Raw genomic sequence first — 19,031 nt, 5'->3', positions numbered from 1 at the left:
CGCAAGGGGTAGGAGCTCCTTCTTTCTCTCTGCTGCATAGAATTCCATTGTGTAAACGTACCATAGTTTTGTGATCCATCCATTTACTGGTGAGCACCTAGGTTGCTCCCAGCACTTGGCTATTGTAAATTTTGCTGCTATGGACATTGGGGTGCAAGGGTTCTTTTGGATTGGTGTTTCAGGGTTCTTAGGATATAGTCCCAGCAGTGGAATTGCTGAGTCAAAAGGCAGGTCCATTTTTAGTTTTCTGAGGAAATTCCATATTGTTCTCCATGCAGCAGCATCTTCACTGATAAGTCCCCTAAAGCAAGCAATATAAAGGAAAGAATAAACAAATGGGACCTCATCAAATTAAAAAGCTTCTGCATGGCTAAAGGAAACAGCATTAAAATGAAAAGAGAACCAACTATATGGGAAAACATATTTGCCAATGATACCTCGGACAAGGGTTTGTTCTCCAAAATATATAAAGATCTCATACGACTCCACTCCAGGAAGACAAAAAACCGTTAAAAATGGGCAAAAGACTTGAACAGACACTTCTCCAAGGAGGACATACAGAGGTCCCAGAGACATATGAAAAGATGCTCAGCATCAGTAGCCATCAGAGAGATGCAAATTAAAACCACAACGAGATACCACTTCACATCAGTCAGAATAGCCATCATAAACAAATCAACAAACCAGTGTTGGGGAGGATTTGAGAAAAGGGGCCCCTAGCACCCTGTTTGTTGGAATGCAGACTGGTGCAGCCACTGTGGAAAACTTCACTTCTTAATGCCAGCCTGTCTGTGTTTGTTTTTTGGTTTTTGTTTTGTTGTTGTTGTTTTTAGAAGTTACAGTGTTTACCATAGAAAGAATTCTGGAACTGGAGTGAGAACATCAGAAGGCCTGATATTTAAAACTAGTTCTGCTGCTGCTGACTGGCTGGGTGACTTTGGAGGTGTTACTTAAACATCCTTCATCAACATCCTTCCCATAGAGTTTTCTCATCTGTCAGACTGAGACAATAGAGTTTGGCATTGTCTCACCAGATTCTTGTAAGAATCAAATTAGGTAACGTGTGTGGGTCTTCACGGTGACTATTATGTGCAACAATGATTTGCTTAGTGATCAGCTTTAGACAGGCTGGCAGTTGACTAAATATTATGTGATGTGGTTTCCTGCAATGTGCCTAATTTGGAAGAAAGGTGATGTGGATTTCAACAGTTCCATCTATGCGCTGGGAACTGAACCAGAGAGCATGTGTCATACCAACATCTAGTTGGTGCTGTAAGTCCAAGGCAACCACAGCTTTCCCTCCTGCTCCCTAGAAATGGAATGTGGCTGGAACAGAGACTAGCTCCAGGACACCTGTCAATGAACTCATTTGCTCTGTGAAGTCAGAAGACACAGGGTTTATTTGCTTATTTGTTTGTTTTTGTCTGCCAGAACTCTACACAATTCCTCCTGCATTTTTTCCCAAGGAAAAATTATTAATGGATTACATGCTTCTAAATATGTTTAATTACTCAACTCTCTTTACAAAATTACTCCAGTGAAACCGTGGAAATAAAATATTACCACATCAACTATTCCTTTGACAACACGTTTTCATGCAGCCGTCATAACCGCATCATCACATAATTGTTGTAGGAAGTTATTAAGTAGCATTGTATCTTTCCCAATCACATAGACCCACATTGGAAGAAGCTGCAGGATCATTTTGGTAAAAGACACCACAAGGCAGAGAACTCCCCCCACCAGAACATGGAGGAGAAACATATTCATGTTTTTGTTGTTGTTTTAATAATTACAAAATAAATTCATTAGAGTCTGAAAAAGATGAGGGTGGGGCATGACGGGATGCATTCCTAATCTTACCACCTTCACACAATGATTGCAAAAACTATTTTCAATCTTGTGTAAACCTTCCATTGTCTGTATTCACATTTAATAATTTTTTACATAAAAATTTTTCTTAGCATGTTGAGTGTTGTTTCCCTTATCCAACATAATGTTTCTATTGGGTTGACCACAAAGCTTTAGTGTTTTCCATACAGTGGCTCTGGTAGAGCTTTGTTGTCTTTACTTCATTCAAAACCATTTTGTTAGGTGGTGTGGTGGCAGCTGTCATATCAGTGTGTATTTAAAACAACTTATCAAAATTTCCATTTTAACATTGAAGATGGAAGAATATATGCAATGTTTTTAGCATATTATGCTTTAGTATTTCAAGAAAGGTAAAAACACAACTGAAATGCAAAAAAAAAAAAGATTTGTGCAGTATATGGAGAAGGTGCTATGACTGACCAAACGTATCAAAAGTGGTTTGCAAAGTTTCTTGGTACTATGGACATTTTGGCCAAATATTTCTTTGCTATGGGGCTGTCTTATGCACTGGAAGATGTTTAGCTGCAGCCCTGGCCTCTAGCCACTAGAAGCCACTGGCAGGAGATAGCCGACATACTCAAAATATCCAAATCGATAAAGTTATTAGTGAAAATGAAAAATGTGTCTTTTATGTTATGGAAAAAACTAAATGGACTTTTTGGTCAGTCCAATACCTTTGGTGTTTTTGCACATTCTTCTGTCTGGGATGTCTTTGCCTGGTAAATTTAAGTTTAGCCTTTCTCTTATCTCAGGTGTTAATTCCTCTAGGTCCTTGCTGCTCAAACTGTCTCCCTGGACCAATAACATCAGCATTATCAGAACATCTTACAAAAGCTGCAGCTCCACCCCAGACATTCTCATTGGAATATGTACTTTAATGGGATCCACAGGTGTCCATTGTTATGGGTTAACATTCGAGGAACGTTGTTCTGGAAAACCTTCATTGCCTCCCTAATCATTGCCTCCCCTCACCTTCTCACTGGCCCACCCATTTAGAATCGGTTAGGAGGCTTGTGATGGTTTGCCTTTAATTCCCCACACGTGGGCCTCCCCAGCACATAAATTGGTTGGAGGTGGGGTGAAGTTCATCATTTCCGCATCCCTGAATCTAGCGCCCTATTGACCTATTCACTTTTTAGAATTGTTTCATCATTTTTTCGACACCACCGCTTTGTAGGTGAAGAGATACAGATGACAGTTTACTTCCGTGCTGGGAAGTGGGGTCCTAAGGTAGGGCTCTCTTGGTCATTGGTCTACAGTTTTCCTTTTTTGTAGATTTCACTCCCACAAACACGGTGGGGTGGGGGATGCTTCTCTCTCTGAAAATAATTTCTGAAAGCCCATGCTGGAACTGTGTCCCTTTTGCTTAAAATGTTAGTATCTGTTGAACATCAACACCCCTGGGAGGAATTGCATGTCTCACTTTATGTGCAGGCTGAGCAGCAGGCAGGCTTTGGTGAACATTTGGGAGACAGGCAGAGATAATGGTAGAATGCTGCAAAACAACTTTTGACAGATGTTACCATGCTTTTTTATATTGAATCATGCCATAGGCCATTTTTCCATTTTAAAAAATCACATTTCTTATCTATAGAATTGCAGGATGGGACTCCCCAACCCCCATCCTGCCTTTCATCCAGCCCTGTGTTCAAAACAAGCTACCAAAAGGGATCCACACCCCACCTGCCCATGTTTGTTTTAAAATTGTAGACAAAGTGCACTGATGTTTACTCCTATACTGATGTTTCTAAGCTCATGTGAAAACTAAACAAGAGCTGAGCTCCCGGGAGCTTTCAGTGAGTTCAGGAACCACTTGGTCTTTTCACTGTGGCGGGAATATTCTGGGGATAGAGAAGCGGAGCAGAAGGACAAGCTGATGGAGGGGCCTCGGCCAGAGGCTGCTGTTTTTAAGCAGCAGGAGACGGATGAGGGCTTTGCAATCAAAATGTGCCCAGAAACAAGACACTTCTGTCCTGCAGGGCGGTTGTTTGTCTTGTGCCAAAGGAGCGAGAGGCTCCTGGTACTGCTTACCAGCAGCAGTCCTCACAATTAGCCACACAGGCCACAGGGAGGATGACTATATGCAAGAATGTGTGACTGTGCCCCCCTCTCCAGTCTTCCACTGTGCTTACTCCTCACCAAGAACACCAGCTCCAGTGGAATTATGACTCTGGGTTAGTCAGGTTTATCTCCTGTGGAAGCACGTATTAGGTTGTCTTTCCATCCTGAACTGCTTATCCAAGAGTTCGTGGTGATGCTATTCATGGTGATTTGCCCAGACCTGGGGCCTTAGGTGTGGTTTGGTATGTCGGTTGGGTATGTAGGTTTGGTATGTTGGTTGACACCTTCAGAGTGTGCCTCGCTGAGCAATCTGACACGGCTGAGCTGTGCGGGGTGGGTAGAACAACTGCTGCGTTCTACACACTGGAGCATCAAGCCTGAATCCACTGAGTCATATTTTCCTGTGGGGCTTGTGGCCCAGCCCAGCAGAGATTCTTTTTAGCAACATCTTGTCAGGTTTTAAGGGTTGCTCTTGGAATCTGAAAACCATGTGTATTTTTTGGTTTATTTTTTTTTCTTCCCACATTTGGGGCATTTGTTTTAAATGTTAAATAATTACTAAGCTTGGGCTTTTTTACTACTCTGCTAATTTTGTAGGGCTTTGGTGGAGAGGCTTTTACTCCTTTCAATTTCTCTCTGAACAACTGCAAATATTTATTATTAATGATCATGAGTAGGAGCTCTAGAGATTAAAATATTAAAGGAGCAAGTTAAAATTATTCCGAATATAAAGAGTTAGAGGAATAATAGTCAAAGAGAAAGTAACATCTACCAAAATACTCAAAAGAAAAATTAGCATGAGTTAAGACAAAGAAAGTTTGTCTTTAATTATCCCCCTTATTCAAACAGTGATTTTCTCTTCAAATCTTTGCAAGTTAGGCACAACACCATTCTTCTGGTTGTTATTATACCAATTTAAACTGATTGTCCAGGGGCCTGGTTCTCCTCCCAGCTCCGCTTGAAGTGCTCACCAGCATACCTCAGTCCACCTGCGCCCCTGGCCTCGTTAGTGAAGGGGATGTCTTATCTTCACCTGCCCTTTCCCCGCAGGTTATGTGAGTATTCGGAAAGGCAGGTGTTCATCCATCCATCTTTCTTAGAATAAAATACAGGGTCCAACACAAATAATGCCCCCTTTTTTATTACAAAATTGTAAGCATGTAATTCTGTAACATAACAATATCACACTCAAGCACACCATATGACATTTTAGGTGAATTTTCAAATTAGAATTATAAATTATTACACCCATATTATTACCTACCAACCACACTCAGGCAGGCCTTATTTCTGCCAGACTCTGTACAATAGAAAATGCCACGGGAACTACATTTTTCCTTTGGAGAACCCATAAATTTTTCAAAACATCAGGAAAATAGTTTTGACAGTCCATTGGAATGACTCAGTTAAATTAGAATAGAAAGAACAATGATAAAATTCCACTGAACACATGGAGAATGCCGTAGAAGCTCCTCATAATATGAATGCAGTGTGATTTCTAGCAGAGCAGACACGTTTTTAAAAAGCATTTACTCAGAAACCCTCCTGAGCTCACTTTTCTCAGTGAGGTTGTGAGTGCTGAGTCATCTCTCCATCAATGGGCCTGGGCTGAAATTTAACGAGGCATCTTACCCTGTTGCATAAAGGAAGATGTGGGAAAAGCAGAGCTACTAACCCCATCTGGCATGAGCTGTATTGCACTGCCCCAAATATAGGCAGAGACGAGAAAGACTGCATCCGATGGTTTCACATAGCTGCACTGTTACGAACACCCACGCGAGTGACACCCGCCTGCCTAAGGCACCAGAGCATGTAAGGACAAGAAGAAAAAATAGGCTTAAAATACAGGAATTACACCATGGTTACCATCTTTTGAGGGAGGTCAGAGGAACCCTCTGGGCACTGTCAGTCTTACTCAGATGTCACATGTTACCCCATGCACATTTTAAATGTTACTGTGTCCACTTCTTTGGATGGTCAAAGGAATAACAGACTATAAAGACAGGACAAATGGAAAGCATGGTTTCCACTGTGACCCAAACGCTAAATCTGAACCCTGGACTCTGAAAGTGAATCTGACACCATTCTCTCTGCGCTGCTTCCTGTCACATAGCCATTTGGCTACAGTTCCTTACCCTTCACACCAAGGAGGAAGGGGGCCATTCTTCATTCCACCTGCTTTATGGTCAAAGATATCTGATTAAGAATAGATAAATATGAAAAAATAGGCATAAATGAAAGTAATTATCATAAACTCAGAATAATAATGCACATGGTCTTTCTCACATATGTAGTTTCTCTCGTGTTATTTTTCTCTTTAGAACTTTACCTTTGTATATTTAGCACTATGAATATTCCACTCCAGAATGGAAAGGGCAATCTCTGACTACTATGGGAAGTAGCAGATGGATAAAGGAGGATTCTGAGAAGAGGGTGGTTAGCTCAGTTTGAATGAAAGTACTGGATTTCCATTTAATTAAAGCCATCACATTAGTTAGTTTCCAAGGATGATTTTATTTTTGTAGATGCCCAAATCACAGAACCGTAACTTGATAACATCATTACTATTCTTAACATATACCACCAAAATCCTATTGTCTGCCAGCTAAAATTTTTCAAAAGCCCTTGAACACACAATACGGGTCATTTGGTAGTTTGCCTTTCTTAAGGAAAGAAATGTTTTATACCACGTGCAATACTCCAGATTCAGGGATATTTGACCCCCTTTATTTGCCAGATACTCTCATTGGGTTTTGGTTTCCCTGGTGTGTGCTCAGCTCTGCTTCCTGACAGTCCCTCCCCTTCCCAAGGGCAGACTCTTGCCCCCACACCCTCTGCTGCCCCTGGGAAGGCCCTGAGCCCAACCCCCACCCTGAGACCACTAATTGAGGAGATGCTAGTGCAGGCAGGGCTCTCTGGAAGGCTCTTATCCAGTAAGATCACCCTAAGGATTAATAGCCTGTGACCTTCTGTTAATGCTTACAAGCTGCTTTATTCCTAGAAAGCTGTGGGCCTCCCACACTAAAGAATGTAATATACAACCAGAGTGATTCAATATCTCTAAGGGGGGGGGGGGGGGAGTTTGGAATTTAGGATACAGTTCATTTGGAAAATCCAAAGATAGCCTAGTCAACTCCTGAGAGGAAAAACGGATTTCAGGTCCCAAGGGTGTTCTCTTGGAAAAGCTGGGAGCAGCTGGGGAGGCAGTAATTCCTGTGTCTTTGTGAGGAGAATGCTTTAACCTTGTGTTGATCAGAAGCTAATTAACTAGATGCATAGCTCTAAAGAGAGCGCTCCTAACTTTTTCAATGGCATGACATGACTGCAAATATTTCTACAACCTTTTTTTTTCCATTCTGATATGTCTGTTATGTGCCTGTGGCTTTATGGTTACACAAAAAGCAGTGTGGGGGGAGAGGGTTGGGGGTGGCTAGAATTACTAGTTTGTTTAAAGAAAGAGGATTTGCAATTTCTAGAGGATGAGGGAAAATGAGCTTCTGTAGAAATAAAGAATGTGCTTTGTTAAAGGGTTTGACCATGTCATGACTCTTGTCCTAACAAAGATATTTGGTCTTTCCGGTGAAAACAAAGCCAACAAGCCCAGAGAAAGCATCTGGCTTAAGGCTGCTCCTTTCTGAGGAGCCAGCTAGTTAGTGCTCACAGTGAGAAGAGTAAAAGCACATGTGGTCTCTCCTAGTGCGAAGGGAGCTCTGCAAGCCCCTCTGTATGTGGGGGTTAGTGCACAGCCCAGGTTAGACTATGGAACACCTGCCTTCGCACCCATGAAAACCACCAAGGATAAAATTCTGTTCCTGTGCAAATAATAAGATGTGGGAATTTTGGAAATTGGGGAACAGCATAAACGGGAAGGTATGAGAGGTCATTTCCAAAACTCAGAGTTATCATACCACTAGTTAGAAGTCACTTCTGATTTTGAGTGTAGGTATTTGTATCAAAATTGTCCATTGTAATGAAGAACCAGGAAGGTAAATATAGGAGAAGGAATAACAGAAGAGAAAATTTCCGGTAGGCAAACTTGGCCAACAGATTGTTGGCAGTGGTTTCTGAATGCTAAAATAGGAGGTGAGACTTTTTTACTTTCTTGGATCTGTGCAAAGTAGAGCAAATTCCTGACCCTATCTTGCCCACTGCTTTTCTGAAAAAGAAACTAAAAGAAAGGAGGTATCTTGTTTAATTTTAATTGCTGTCTGATCTCCTGATTTTTTAAATTAAACTTTTCATTTTGAGACAATTATACATTAACATGAGTTGTAAGAAACAATACAGAGGTATGGCATGTACCCTTAATTCAGTTCCCCTCCATGGTAACACCTTGAACATCTGTACTACAGTGTTAACCAGGATATTGATGTCCATGCAGGTTCCCAATACAGAACGTTTTCATCACCACAATAATCCCTCATGTTGCCCTTTTACAGCCATACATGCCCTCTTCCCTCCTTAGCCCCTGGCAACCACTAAGCTACGTTCCATTTCTATCGTTTTCTCATTTCAAGAATGTGAGATAAATGGAATCACACAGTTGATAACCTATGGGGTGGGCTTTTTTCACTCAGCATAATTCTCTGGAAATTCATCCAGGTTTTTGTAAATATCAATAGTTGGCTACTTTTTATGGCTGAGTAATATTCCCTGGTAAGGATGGATGGATAGACATACCACAGTTTGTTCAACCACTAACCTGTCGAAGGATATCTGAGTTGTCTCCAGCAGTTGACCACTATGGAAAATTCTGCTATAAACATACATACTTCTCTGGAAAAATTCCTAGGGTACAATTAGTGGGCTGTAAAGTAATTACATGTTTAAGTTTTTGTTTTTAAGTCAAATGTTTTCCAGAGTAGCTGAACCATTGTACATTCTCACCAGCAATATATGAGTGATCTAGGCTCTTCTCATCCTCATCAGTGTGTCATGTTGTCGAGGTTTATTTTAGCCATTCTGATGAAATGTATAGTGATAGCTTATTATGGTTCTTCATTTTCTCTTAGCTATTGGCTAGTGACACTGTCAATTCATGTGCTTATTTGCTGTCTATACATTCTCCTCAGTTAAGTGTCTCTTCATGCGTTTTGCCCATTTTCCAATTGTTTGGGTTTTTTTACTGTTCAGTTTTGGGAGTTCTTAATTCTAGACACTAGTCCTTTGTCAGATATGTAGTTCGCAAATATATTCTCCCAATTTATACCTTCTGTTTACATCTCCTTCACATGGGCAAAGTTCTAAATTTTGATGAAATCCAATTTAGCAATTTTCCCTTTTATGGATTGTGTTTTGGGGGTCAAAGCTAAGAACTCTTTGCCAAGCCCGAGATTCCAAAGATTTCTCTTTTTTTCCTGAACATTTCATAATCCTTACATTTTATATTTATGTAATGACCCATTTTGAGTTAATCTTCATTTAAAGTGTGAAACTCTTGGACAGTAACTGCTCTACACCTGCCAAACACCACAGAAACAAACTGTCGCCTCCCCTGCCACCCAGACTAGAGGGTACCCTAGACCTCCACCCTCGCCACACTGTCTTATTGAGCAGCTACTGTATCCTGGAGCCATAGCTCTCCAGGTGTCTCAAATCAGTGGCAAGGGCCTGGCTTTTCAGGTAGCCTTGGTGTGGGTGAGAGAGCTGATACTGGAGCCTGTCAGACTCAGTTAGAATCTGGCTGCATGATACCGGGCAAACTGCTCCACTACTCTGAGTTTCAGTTTTTCCTTTGTAATAAGATGGCTCTGAGGATTAAATTAGATAAAATATGTGAAATGACTTTTGCAGGGGTGTTCAATAAATGGATCTCATTCTTCTCCAAACAGATCCATTGCAGCTGTTGGAAAATTAGCAATGGGCTGTTGTCAGAGAACAGAAAAAAGCCAATTGTGCACGGCCAGCCCTGAATTTTCTAAGGGCTAATTAATTATCTGGTTTATAGATAAACTAGGAACCATATGCTCTTGCTTCCCAGATTGGTGGCCAATGTTTCCACTAGTACCCAGCAGCTGTGTTACTAGGCAAAGAGCACAAATGAAATATTTATTCTTTTTTTTCTTTGTAATCCTCACCTGACAATATTTTTTTCATTGTTTTTGGAGAGAGGGGGTGGGAAAGAGAGAGAGAGAATACATCAATGTGAAAGGGAAACATCAATTGATTGCCTTCTTGTACATGCCCCGACCAGGGATCACACCCACAACTTGGGTATGTGCCCTGACCCAGAATCAAACCCATGACCTTCATTCTATGGGTCAAAACTCCAACCAACTGAGCCGCACCAGCCAAGGCAACTTTATTTTGATTGGAAGATTTAGGGAAAGAAATTGACAGGATGAGAGCAGATTTTCTTAAACTTGATTTTTTTTTCCATTTTATCGACTTCATTAGATTATGGAAGAAAAATGTGAAATATCTATAAAATTAAATTCTGCTATCAAACACATAAAGAAATTCTACCTGTTCTATCTAAAGGAAAAAAATGTCAGGTTACTAGAGTGCGGTTCTTGAAACCATGCATGTGAAATTTTCTGGGTTTTAAATAAACCAGATTTTATAAATTACTTTTGAGCTCCCTTATTGAACAGTGTAACATTGAAAATTCAGCTGTCACCTTTACCTTTACACTCTCAGCACTTACCATTTTATTTGCAATTTTTTTCTTTTACCATCTCCTCTTTCCCATATCGAAAAAGTGTAAAATACCTCTTTCCTCACTTTCTTAAAATCTGTCTCTCACTGACATCTCCAGAACTATGTTTGGGATTAATCACGTTGTGTTGGATTGCCCACAGATATTTTATTTTTATACAATTGATTTTAAACTAGGCACCAAGGGCATTTTTAAAGTGGCTATATACAGAAAACACAGGAGCAACGTTCAGGGGAAGGTGGGGTGGGGTCATTTCTAATTTGTTTCTTGGGGTTGTGGGAAGACTATTAAGGACCCTGCGTACATGCAGCTCAGCTCCTTGTTAGCAGCATCCGCTTGAGTCTCCTCAGTTTTCGTCCCCCCACCCCTAACACTGGACCCTCAGAACCTGGAGGGCGCACACATTTCTCAGCCCCTAGAGCTGGATCTGCCCTTCATCAGTTTATCGTCTTATCCTTTAGCCACAGCGTGTTGTAAAGAGAAGTAGTTTATTTACATAAAGGAAGTAAATTTTTACTTGCGGGTATACATATTTTGAAGTTTGATCCTGATATTGTTGCTAATACTTATCCTGTAAAAAATAAACACAAATCTTTTGACTAAAAGACTAAGTCTGTGTTGATACTACATATAAAACCTGCAAATTAATCTACGTTTGGGGAAGTCAGCATTTTAATTGGTTTTGGCATCTGGTACCGCACAAGAGGCACTGTGTCCTGGGTTATAATATATGATTCTCATCACGTCAGACGATCAGGGGACGGGGTGGGAAGGTGAAAAACAAATCTCTCCATAGGACTGATATTATACTAAATATTCACAAACTACAATAAATTGACCTAGGAATAGATTTAATGATATAGATGGATAACCGCTTTGTTCGGCTGATTTAATCTCTCATGGTAAAATCAGCTGAATTTGGATATTTTGTGTGAGTGTTTTCTTTAATTTCCTTTTGCATTGCTGGCCACGCCCAATGAACTAATTTATAACTCTTTGCTCCTATGTTTTCATCATATTAAATGCTCGCTCTTAATTCGTTTTTTCATTTTCACTATCTCAGCACCCCACCTCTCAGAGGAGCAGTTGGTCACGACAGCCGGGGAGAGAGCCTGCATGCTCAAGGTAAGGTTCAAACTCGAGTTGGGTTGTGTGACTTAGAGATGAAATTGGAGTACTGTTAATGCCTTTAGACCAAATTTATTCTCCAGTTTGCCCTATATACCTAAAGCAAACATTTGAGTAAACACCCTTTGTTAAAACATTATCTCCCAAACTATGTTCCATTTCTCTCATGTACTAAGGGCTAATTAACTGCCATCAGTAATTCCTCTAAAAATGGTCAGTGAATGTTTAATTTTAGAGTTCTAATTAATGATAAGTGGAGGAAGAGAATGTTAGGATGTAGTCAACTGACCTCATGGCATTTCTAACTGTAAGTGTTCACTTGATCTTGCTGAAAGTCAAGGCATCTGCTCTGTTGCCTTTTCAGTAGAGACGGGCACCTTGGGAAGGGGATGAAGGCCTGCAACGCCTCGTGTTTTCAGCCTGGGATTTGTGTCTGAGACCGTCGTTCGACCTTCAGTATTTCCTGCTGGTGCTCTGAGTCTCTGTCTAACCCTGTCCTCAAGGTTCAGTTCAGGAGCTCCCCAGAACAAAGGAACAATTAACTAAGGTGCCACCAGATGGCAATGTTTGGAAAGCCATCTAGGGAGGTTTCAAAGCTGTCAGCTATTATTGTTCAGAGAATAGTCTCACGAAGTGTAACGTCCTAGACTTCATCATAGGTGCTCCAAACATCCTTTGTTTTACTTCTTTTTTCCCCACAGCATCAAACTTTTTTACTAGAGGAAGAAAAGGAGCGTGGGGTGTATACGTTGTTTTCTTTTGGTTCTCATTCTGAAATGATAAAATTAGAACTTCACTCTTAAATAATTCGTTAAACTCATGGTGAATTTTAAAAGCTCAAATCAATGGATAATATATCATATTTGTCTTGAGGTTTCTTTGTGATAAATGGTATGGTTGCTGATCATTTTTAAATAAATTATTTTAGAGAGGAAACCTAAAGTTCTTCTCCTAAAGTGAGATATTCAGGTACAAAATTACATGTATTCAATTAAAATAATTTATTTAAATAAGATGAGTAAACCTTTCGCCTTTTGCTCTAATGAGAAAGGACATACTGCCCCATGACCAGTGTCTGAACAGCTGGACTTTCCCAGGACCAGAGCTGGCTCTAGGGCGGAGTGGGGCCAGAGGGCAGTGGAAGGCATCTGAGGGCAAGTGAAATAGGAAGACCAAGAAGAGGAGCCACCTAAGCTTCCTTTGTGCACATAAAAGCAGTTTCTGAACAGATGCTGAGTGCCCTTCGAAATCTGCTCTGTGTACCAGCCCTTCCGGTGGGGAGCACACATGTCTGGCGTCTGGGGTAGTCCTGGTTTACTTCTGTTGTGCTTGCGTATGGTCTGTTTAGCACCTCCTTTTACCCTCAAAATATCTTAGTTTGGATGATGTATTATATAATTTCCATGTCTTCCAGGTTGGCATGTTTGAAGAAAAAGTAATAGAAAAAGGCGGTCCAATACTTAAATCGGGTATCTGTTTATCGGTGTCTTTGTATACCTGAGGCTGCAGGACAAATCCCTCTTTTTCTGTAAAGAACCACAGTAAATGTGTCCTGCTTGGTGAGCTATCCAGTCTCTGTCACAACTGTTCAACTCCTTGTAGTGTGAAAACAGCTGTATACACTACGTGAGAGAATGGGCCTGGCTGTATTCCAATAAAAGTTTATTTGCAAAAACAGGTCATCGTTTACAGACTCCTGTGAGATAATAGATGATAAGGGGGTAAGAAATGCTAGAGAACAAAAGAGAACAAAGAAGGCAGCCACTCTTAATTCCTCTCCTCTTCACATACCTGCTGGGTTGCAACCTCTTTACTTCACCCTCTCATGAGCTAATATTTATAGTTTCTTTGAGGGAGTAATCTCTTTATCAGTTGTATGGCTTCATGAGATTCCTTTGCTGGGCCTAGCTGCTTGCTTCTCATTCAAATCCGTTTCTGTACCCTGTACAACATGCCCCTGCCATATGTCTCATGACATAGAACGGCATCCCTATTCAGCCACCACCTGAACCCTAGAACAGTGCACTGGAGCAAAAATGACTTAGTAGACAATTTAATGCCTTGCTTTGGTCCTCACTAAATAACTGTCTATAGAAAATATAGCCTCATGAAAGAAAGGTTAACGTTGACTGTATCAAAATTTTTATACAAAGACAAAACACTTAAAGGAAAATTTGAGGGGGGGTAAGAAAATCACCTGTAACATCATCCAAAAGAACTATTTTTTATTTTTGCATGTTTGCTTTTTCCATAAGTATCCCTATTTTTCTGCAGTGGGTGTCACAGTGCTTGTGGGCTCTGCGTTTTACCGAGCAGTGCTCGCAAGCACCTTGTATGCGTCCTCAGAACTGTTGCTAGAATAGCCAAATAGCATTATGTGTTCTACCAACATGCACTTGGATGCATGTTGGATGCTCTTAGTTTAGATGATGTATTATATAATTTCCATGTCTTCCAGGTTGGCATGTTTGAAGAAAAAGTAATAGAAAAAGGCGGCCCAATACTTAAATCGGGTATCTGTTTATCGGTGTCTTTGTATACCTGAGACTGCAGGACAAATCCCTCTTTTTCTGTAAAGAACCACAGTAAATACGTCCTGCTTGGTGAGCTATCCAGTCTCTGTCACAACTGTTCGTTATGCACAACTTAGTTATGCACAACTAAGTGCATAACACTTTCCAACTTTTCACCTAAAAACTCTGCACTAATTTTTTCTAGACATTGTTGATTTGGTTAGGTTGATTTGATTCAGTTTACCTTGGGGTTTTTGTTTTGTTTTGTCTGTCTATTTCCTTAAGATTATTATTAAAGGATATAATCATCATAATCAGTTTATCATATGTTTCCCCAAAAGATCTGGAGTACAACATTTACAAACATATGCAATTTGAGGTACCAGTCTCACCACAACTTTATCAGAAACAGCATTTATTTCCATAATATTTATTGAACGGCTATATGTAAAGGATTGTGCTAATTGCTTTGATATATATATATATATATATATATATAATATATACACACACACATATATATATACATACACACACACACACACACACACACACACAGATGATCAGTGTGCTCATTCCACAAACATTTACTGAGAGCCTATTGTGAGCTAGGTATTGCAGGATTTTAGCAACGGTGTTTCAGTGGTCAGTAAGGGATAGCTTTGGTCTCAGAATGTGCCCTGATTAGGGAGTGAAGATCAATACATAAATACCTATAATCAGATATAGAAAATCAACACACCACAGAAGAAATACAGGTACAATGTTATGGGAGTTTGGGAGGGGTGGAGGAGGTACAATGGCGTCCAAGCCAAGCCTTGAAAGTAAGTTGTATTGGGATATTCAGAGGTGGCGACCTTTGCCATTCATTTTATAAACATTTATTAATTGCCAAATACTAAAAGCTAGGAATAGGAAGGTGAATAAGACAGAATTCTTAGACTTACTATCTGGTGACGTAGAGAGCCTTTAAAAAAATCCTGAGTGTGACAAGGAGGACAGCTTGTCTGGCAGAGGACACGTGGGGGTAGGGATGAAGTGGGGTTTCCTTTCTTTAAATGTATGGGGGTGACATTTGTTAACAGGGTCATATAGGTTCAATTGTGCATTACTGTGACACCTAATCTGTATATTGCATTCTATGCCCATTACCTGTGGTGAAATCACCTTCTGTCACCATATATTTGGCCCCCCTTTACCCTCTACCACCCTCCCCACCCCCTTCCCTCTGGTAACCACCACACTGTTGTCTGTGTCTCTGAGTTCCAGTTTTATGTCCCACATATGAGTGAAATCGTATGCTTCTTAGCTTTTTCTGACTTATTTCACTTACTGTAATATCTTCAAGGTTCATCCATATTGTAGCAAATGGCAGTATTTTATCTTATGACTGAGTAGCATTCCATAGTGTGTCTGTGTGTGTGTGTGCGTGTGTGTGCATGCATGCATGCATGCACATGCGCACCACCTCTTCTTTATCCAGTCATCTACCAAAGGACACTTGGTTGTCTCCATGTCCTAGCCACCATGAATAATGCTATAGTGAGAGCAGGGGCATGCATATCTTTGTGAGTAAATGTTTGAGAGTTTTTCAGGTAGATATCCAGAAGAGGGATTGCTGGGTCATATGGTAACTCTACTTTTAGTTTTTTGAGGACTGAACCAGCAAACTGTTTTCAAAACAGGTAGCAACAAGTGTTGGAGAGGTTGTGGAGAAAAAGGAGCCCTCACTCACTGCCGGTGGAGTGTCCACTGGGGTTTCCTTTGATGACAGCTTTTTCATGGCTCTTCTTTTGGGACAATCTTCATCATCAGTCATTGTCAGAGTCTGTGGGAGGTCTGCCTCTGGAAGTCTGAAGGTTATTCTAGTTGAACTGACTGACATTTCCATTAAAATTGGCCTCCATTACAGTGAGTACCCCCAGTAATCACCGGTACTGAGAATGCATGGGATTGGCAAGACCCTCTCTCCTGGCCCTCACCAGCTGAGGGCCGCTAGGAATTACAGGGTCTCATTTGTGTTTTGTATTTTAAGCAGCTGAAAAGAACCTGAAGAATAATCTAATCCAACTCATTTTATAGATGAACATTTTTGGGTGACAAGAGTTGAGTGACTAGCCTGTCGTCAGACATTTGGTGACAAGCCACAGCACCAGAACCCTGGCTTCTGACTCTCACATGCTTATTCTGTACTTGCTGCTCTGACTTTTCACTGCCTCATCTTTACTGTAGGGTAACAGGAACTAAAGAGAATTATAAGCATTCCTTGTGTACATAAGAATAATATGTATTTTACCCATCTCAGACCATAGCAAAGCACTTAAATTATTAAATTAAAATTTTCCATCCCTTACCTCCTATAGGATCTGGGCACATAATTTGACCTCACAGAGTTATTACATCTTGAGTTTGTTGAGGGAATAATTTGAGGTAATGTAAGTGTTGGGTATATCATGAACACTCAGAGAATGTTTGTTTCTCTTTCCTGCCTAGAGCTACTGGTTCTTCACAGATGAGGTTACTTTCTAAGACTCGTGAGACTTAAGTGATGGAATGAGGGTACAGTTTTTAAAGTATCTAGTGCAAAGCCTAATGATCTCATATCTGAATTTCACTTAACAAAAGTAGATATTTAGAGGTTTTTATTCATGGTTCTTATTTTCTTCAGTAGCTTATTTTATATGATTTGTGGACATTTTGGTAAAACTTAAGAATTCATTTATTTTTTTCTGTGATTTGGATTTAAATGACTTGTTAAATATAGGAAGATGAAAAAGAAAATATGGATAAAGCCCTGGCTGGCGTAGCTCAGTGGATTGAGTGCAGGCTGTGAACCAAAGTGTCGCAGGTTTGATTCCCAGTCAGGGTACACGCCTGGGTTGCTAGGCCATGACCCCGAGCAACTGCACATTGATGTTTCTCTCTCTATCTCCTTCCCTTCCCTCCCTAAAAATAAATAAATAAATAAAAATTTTAAAAAGAAAATATGGATAAATAGTAACATTATTAAATCTACCTGGTGGAAATGAGTGTACATTATACTGTTATGCAATTTTTTCTACTTTTTTGGTTGTTTGAAATGTCCCAGGACAAACTTTCTATGAAGAATTATATATTGAATATTAAGCATCTACCATAGCCTCATCGGTATGCAAAGTGCAAAGGGTACATTTTGAACAAAAAGTCAAGGTCTCAGCCCAATGGAGCTATGAGCCACTGTGAAACAGGCAGCTCTGATACAGGGTGCTAAGAACTATGGTGGGAGGGCAGGATGCTGTGAGGCCCCAGCGGCAACGGTGAAGCAGAACTAGTGCAGAGAAATCAGACAGTGTTTCCAAGGGATAGTGATGTCTATTCCGAGACCTGAAGGAAAAGGAGGAGCTAGCAGGCATTAAGGAGGGGTGCTGCAGAGAAGGGGGAATCATTTGGGCAGGAAGACTAGCAACTTCAAAGACCTGGAGAGGAAAAACATAAGAGATGCATGTGACATATTAGCAAAATTAAGAGAGTTTCAGTAACTCTCGTTCAGTAACTTTCCTTGATGAGCTGCCCCATCAAGGAAAGAGTAAAAGATAAGGCTGGATAGACAGATCCAGAAGGGCCTTGCGAAGCCAATGAAGAACTGTGGGTTGTATCCTGAAAGTGACAGTTGAAGTATTTAAGTGGAGAGGCAAAACCACCAGTTTTACACTATCTTAGAAAGGCCACCCTGGGAGCTGTGTGGAAAATGATCAGGAAGCGACCAGGTTAGAAATAGACAAAGTAAGTGACAATGAACATCTATCTGGCTCAGGTGGTAACAGCTGGAGTAGAGAAAAGTGGGTGGATTTGAAGACAATTTAGAAGGCAAAATAGGCATGATTGAGTAAGGGAGAGGTCAAGAATTCATTCATTTGTTTGACACATGAATTGAGTGCTTGCTTGCTATGTAGTAAGTACTATTTCAATGCTGAGAGGAAAAATAAAGTAATGGAAGTGCTATTGAGAATCCAGGGTGAGGTGTTGCTATTTTACCCTGTGTTTTGCCATGTATAATGTGTACTTTTTTACCCACATTGTTGAGGGGAAAATGAGGGTGTGCAGTTAATATATATATGGGTATATGATTATATACCATGGGTATAATAATGCCATGTATAATATGCACAAAAACATAGGTGTGCATTATACATGGCAAAATGCAGTATATAGAGGAGGGCCCCTGTGAAGGACCCTTGTCCTTCACGCATCAGTTTTTAAGGACCCTGCTTCAGGGATACCAAAGGAAGAATTAGTCACCTGGTGACTTTACTACTCAGTGGGCTCCCTGGAAGCTTGGCCAGTGCTGTGGTTGGTATAGGATATGATACCCAGGTGCCTGGCATAAGTAAGTGGGGAGTCTGGTGGTATTATTTACTCAGATAGGAAACACAGGGTGAGGGAACATTACAAGCAAGAGGGCAAGAATCGGAAGCTCAGTATTGAACATGTTGAGTTTAGAGTGACTGTGATGTCCTAGAGCAGTGGTGTCAAGCATTTTGGCATCTCTGGGCCACACATTAAATACACTGTGACACCTAATCACAAAAAACAAATATCAATGTTTTCAGTAAATTTACGATTTTGTGTAGGGCTGCATTCATAGCCATCCTGGGCTGTATGCAGCCTGTGGGCCACAGGTGGGACAACCCCCAAAAACAAAAAAGTGAACCACTAGTATACTTGGGGAGTCACTGGCATGTAAGCAGTAGATAAAATTGCCCAAGAAGATTATAGAATGAGAAAAGGATGTCCAGAGTAGAACCTTAAAGGTCATCAAT

At 40.6% G+C, this 19,031-nt stretch overlaps 1 protein-coding gene across 2 annotated transcripts in view; it reads left to right on the top strand.

The window, feature by feature from the left end:
* The window catches only part of MAPRE2 (microtubule associated protein RP/EB family member 2), a 140,706-nt gene that overhangs the window by 10,979 nt on the left and 110,696 nt on the right, over positions 1-19,031 (top strand). For both annotated transcript variants that reach the window (XM_028523884.2, XM_036009158.1), the window contains exon 2: positions 11,655-11,716. Coding sequence is in view for 1 of the 2 variants with exons in the window: in XM_036009158.1 (XP_035865051.1) it covers positions 11,655-11,716 (62 nt within the window). In the remaining variant the exon portion in view is untranslated. The remainder of the gene's footprint in view (positions 1-11,654; positions 11,717-19,031) is intronic.

This window comes from Phyllostomus discolor, chromosome 9 (genome assembly GCF_004126475.2).
Source record: "Phyllostomus discolor isolate MPI-MPIP mPhyDis1 chromosome 9, mPhyDis1.pri.v3, whole genome shotgun sequence".
Taxonomy (NCBI): Eukaryota; Metazoa; Chordata; class Mammalia; order Chiroptera; family Phyllostomidae; genus Phyllostomus; species Phyllostomus discolor.
This window is presented reverse-complemented; position numbering and strand designations above follow the sequence as displayed.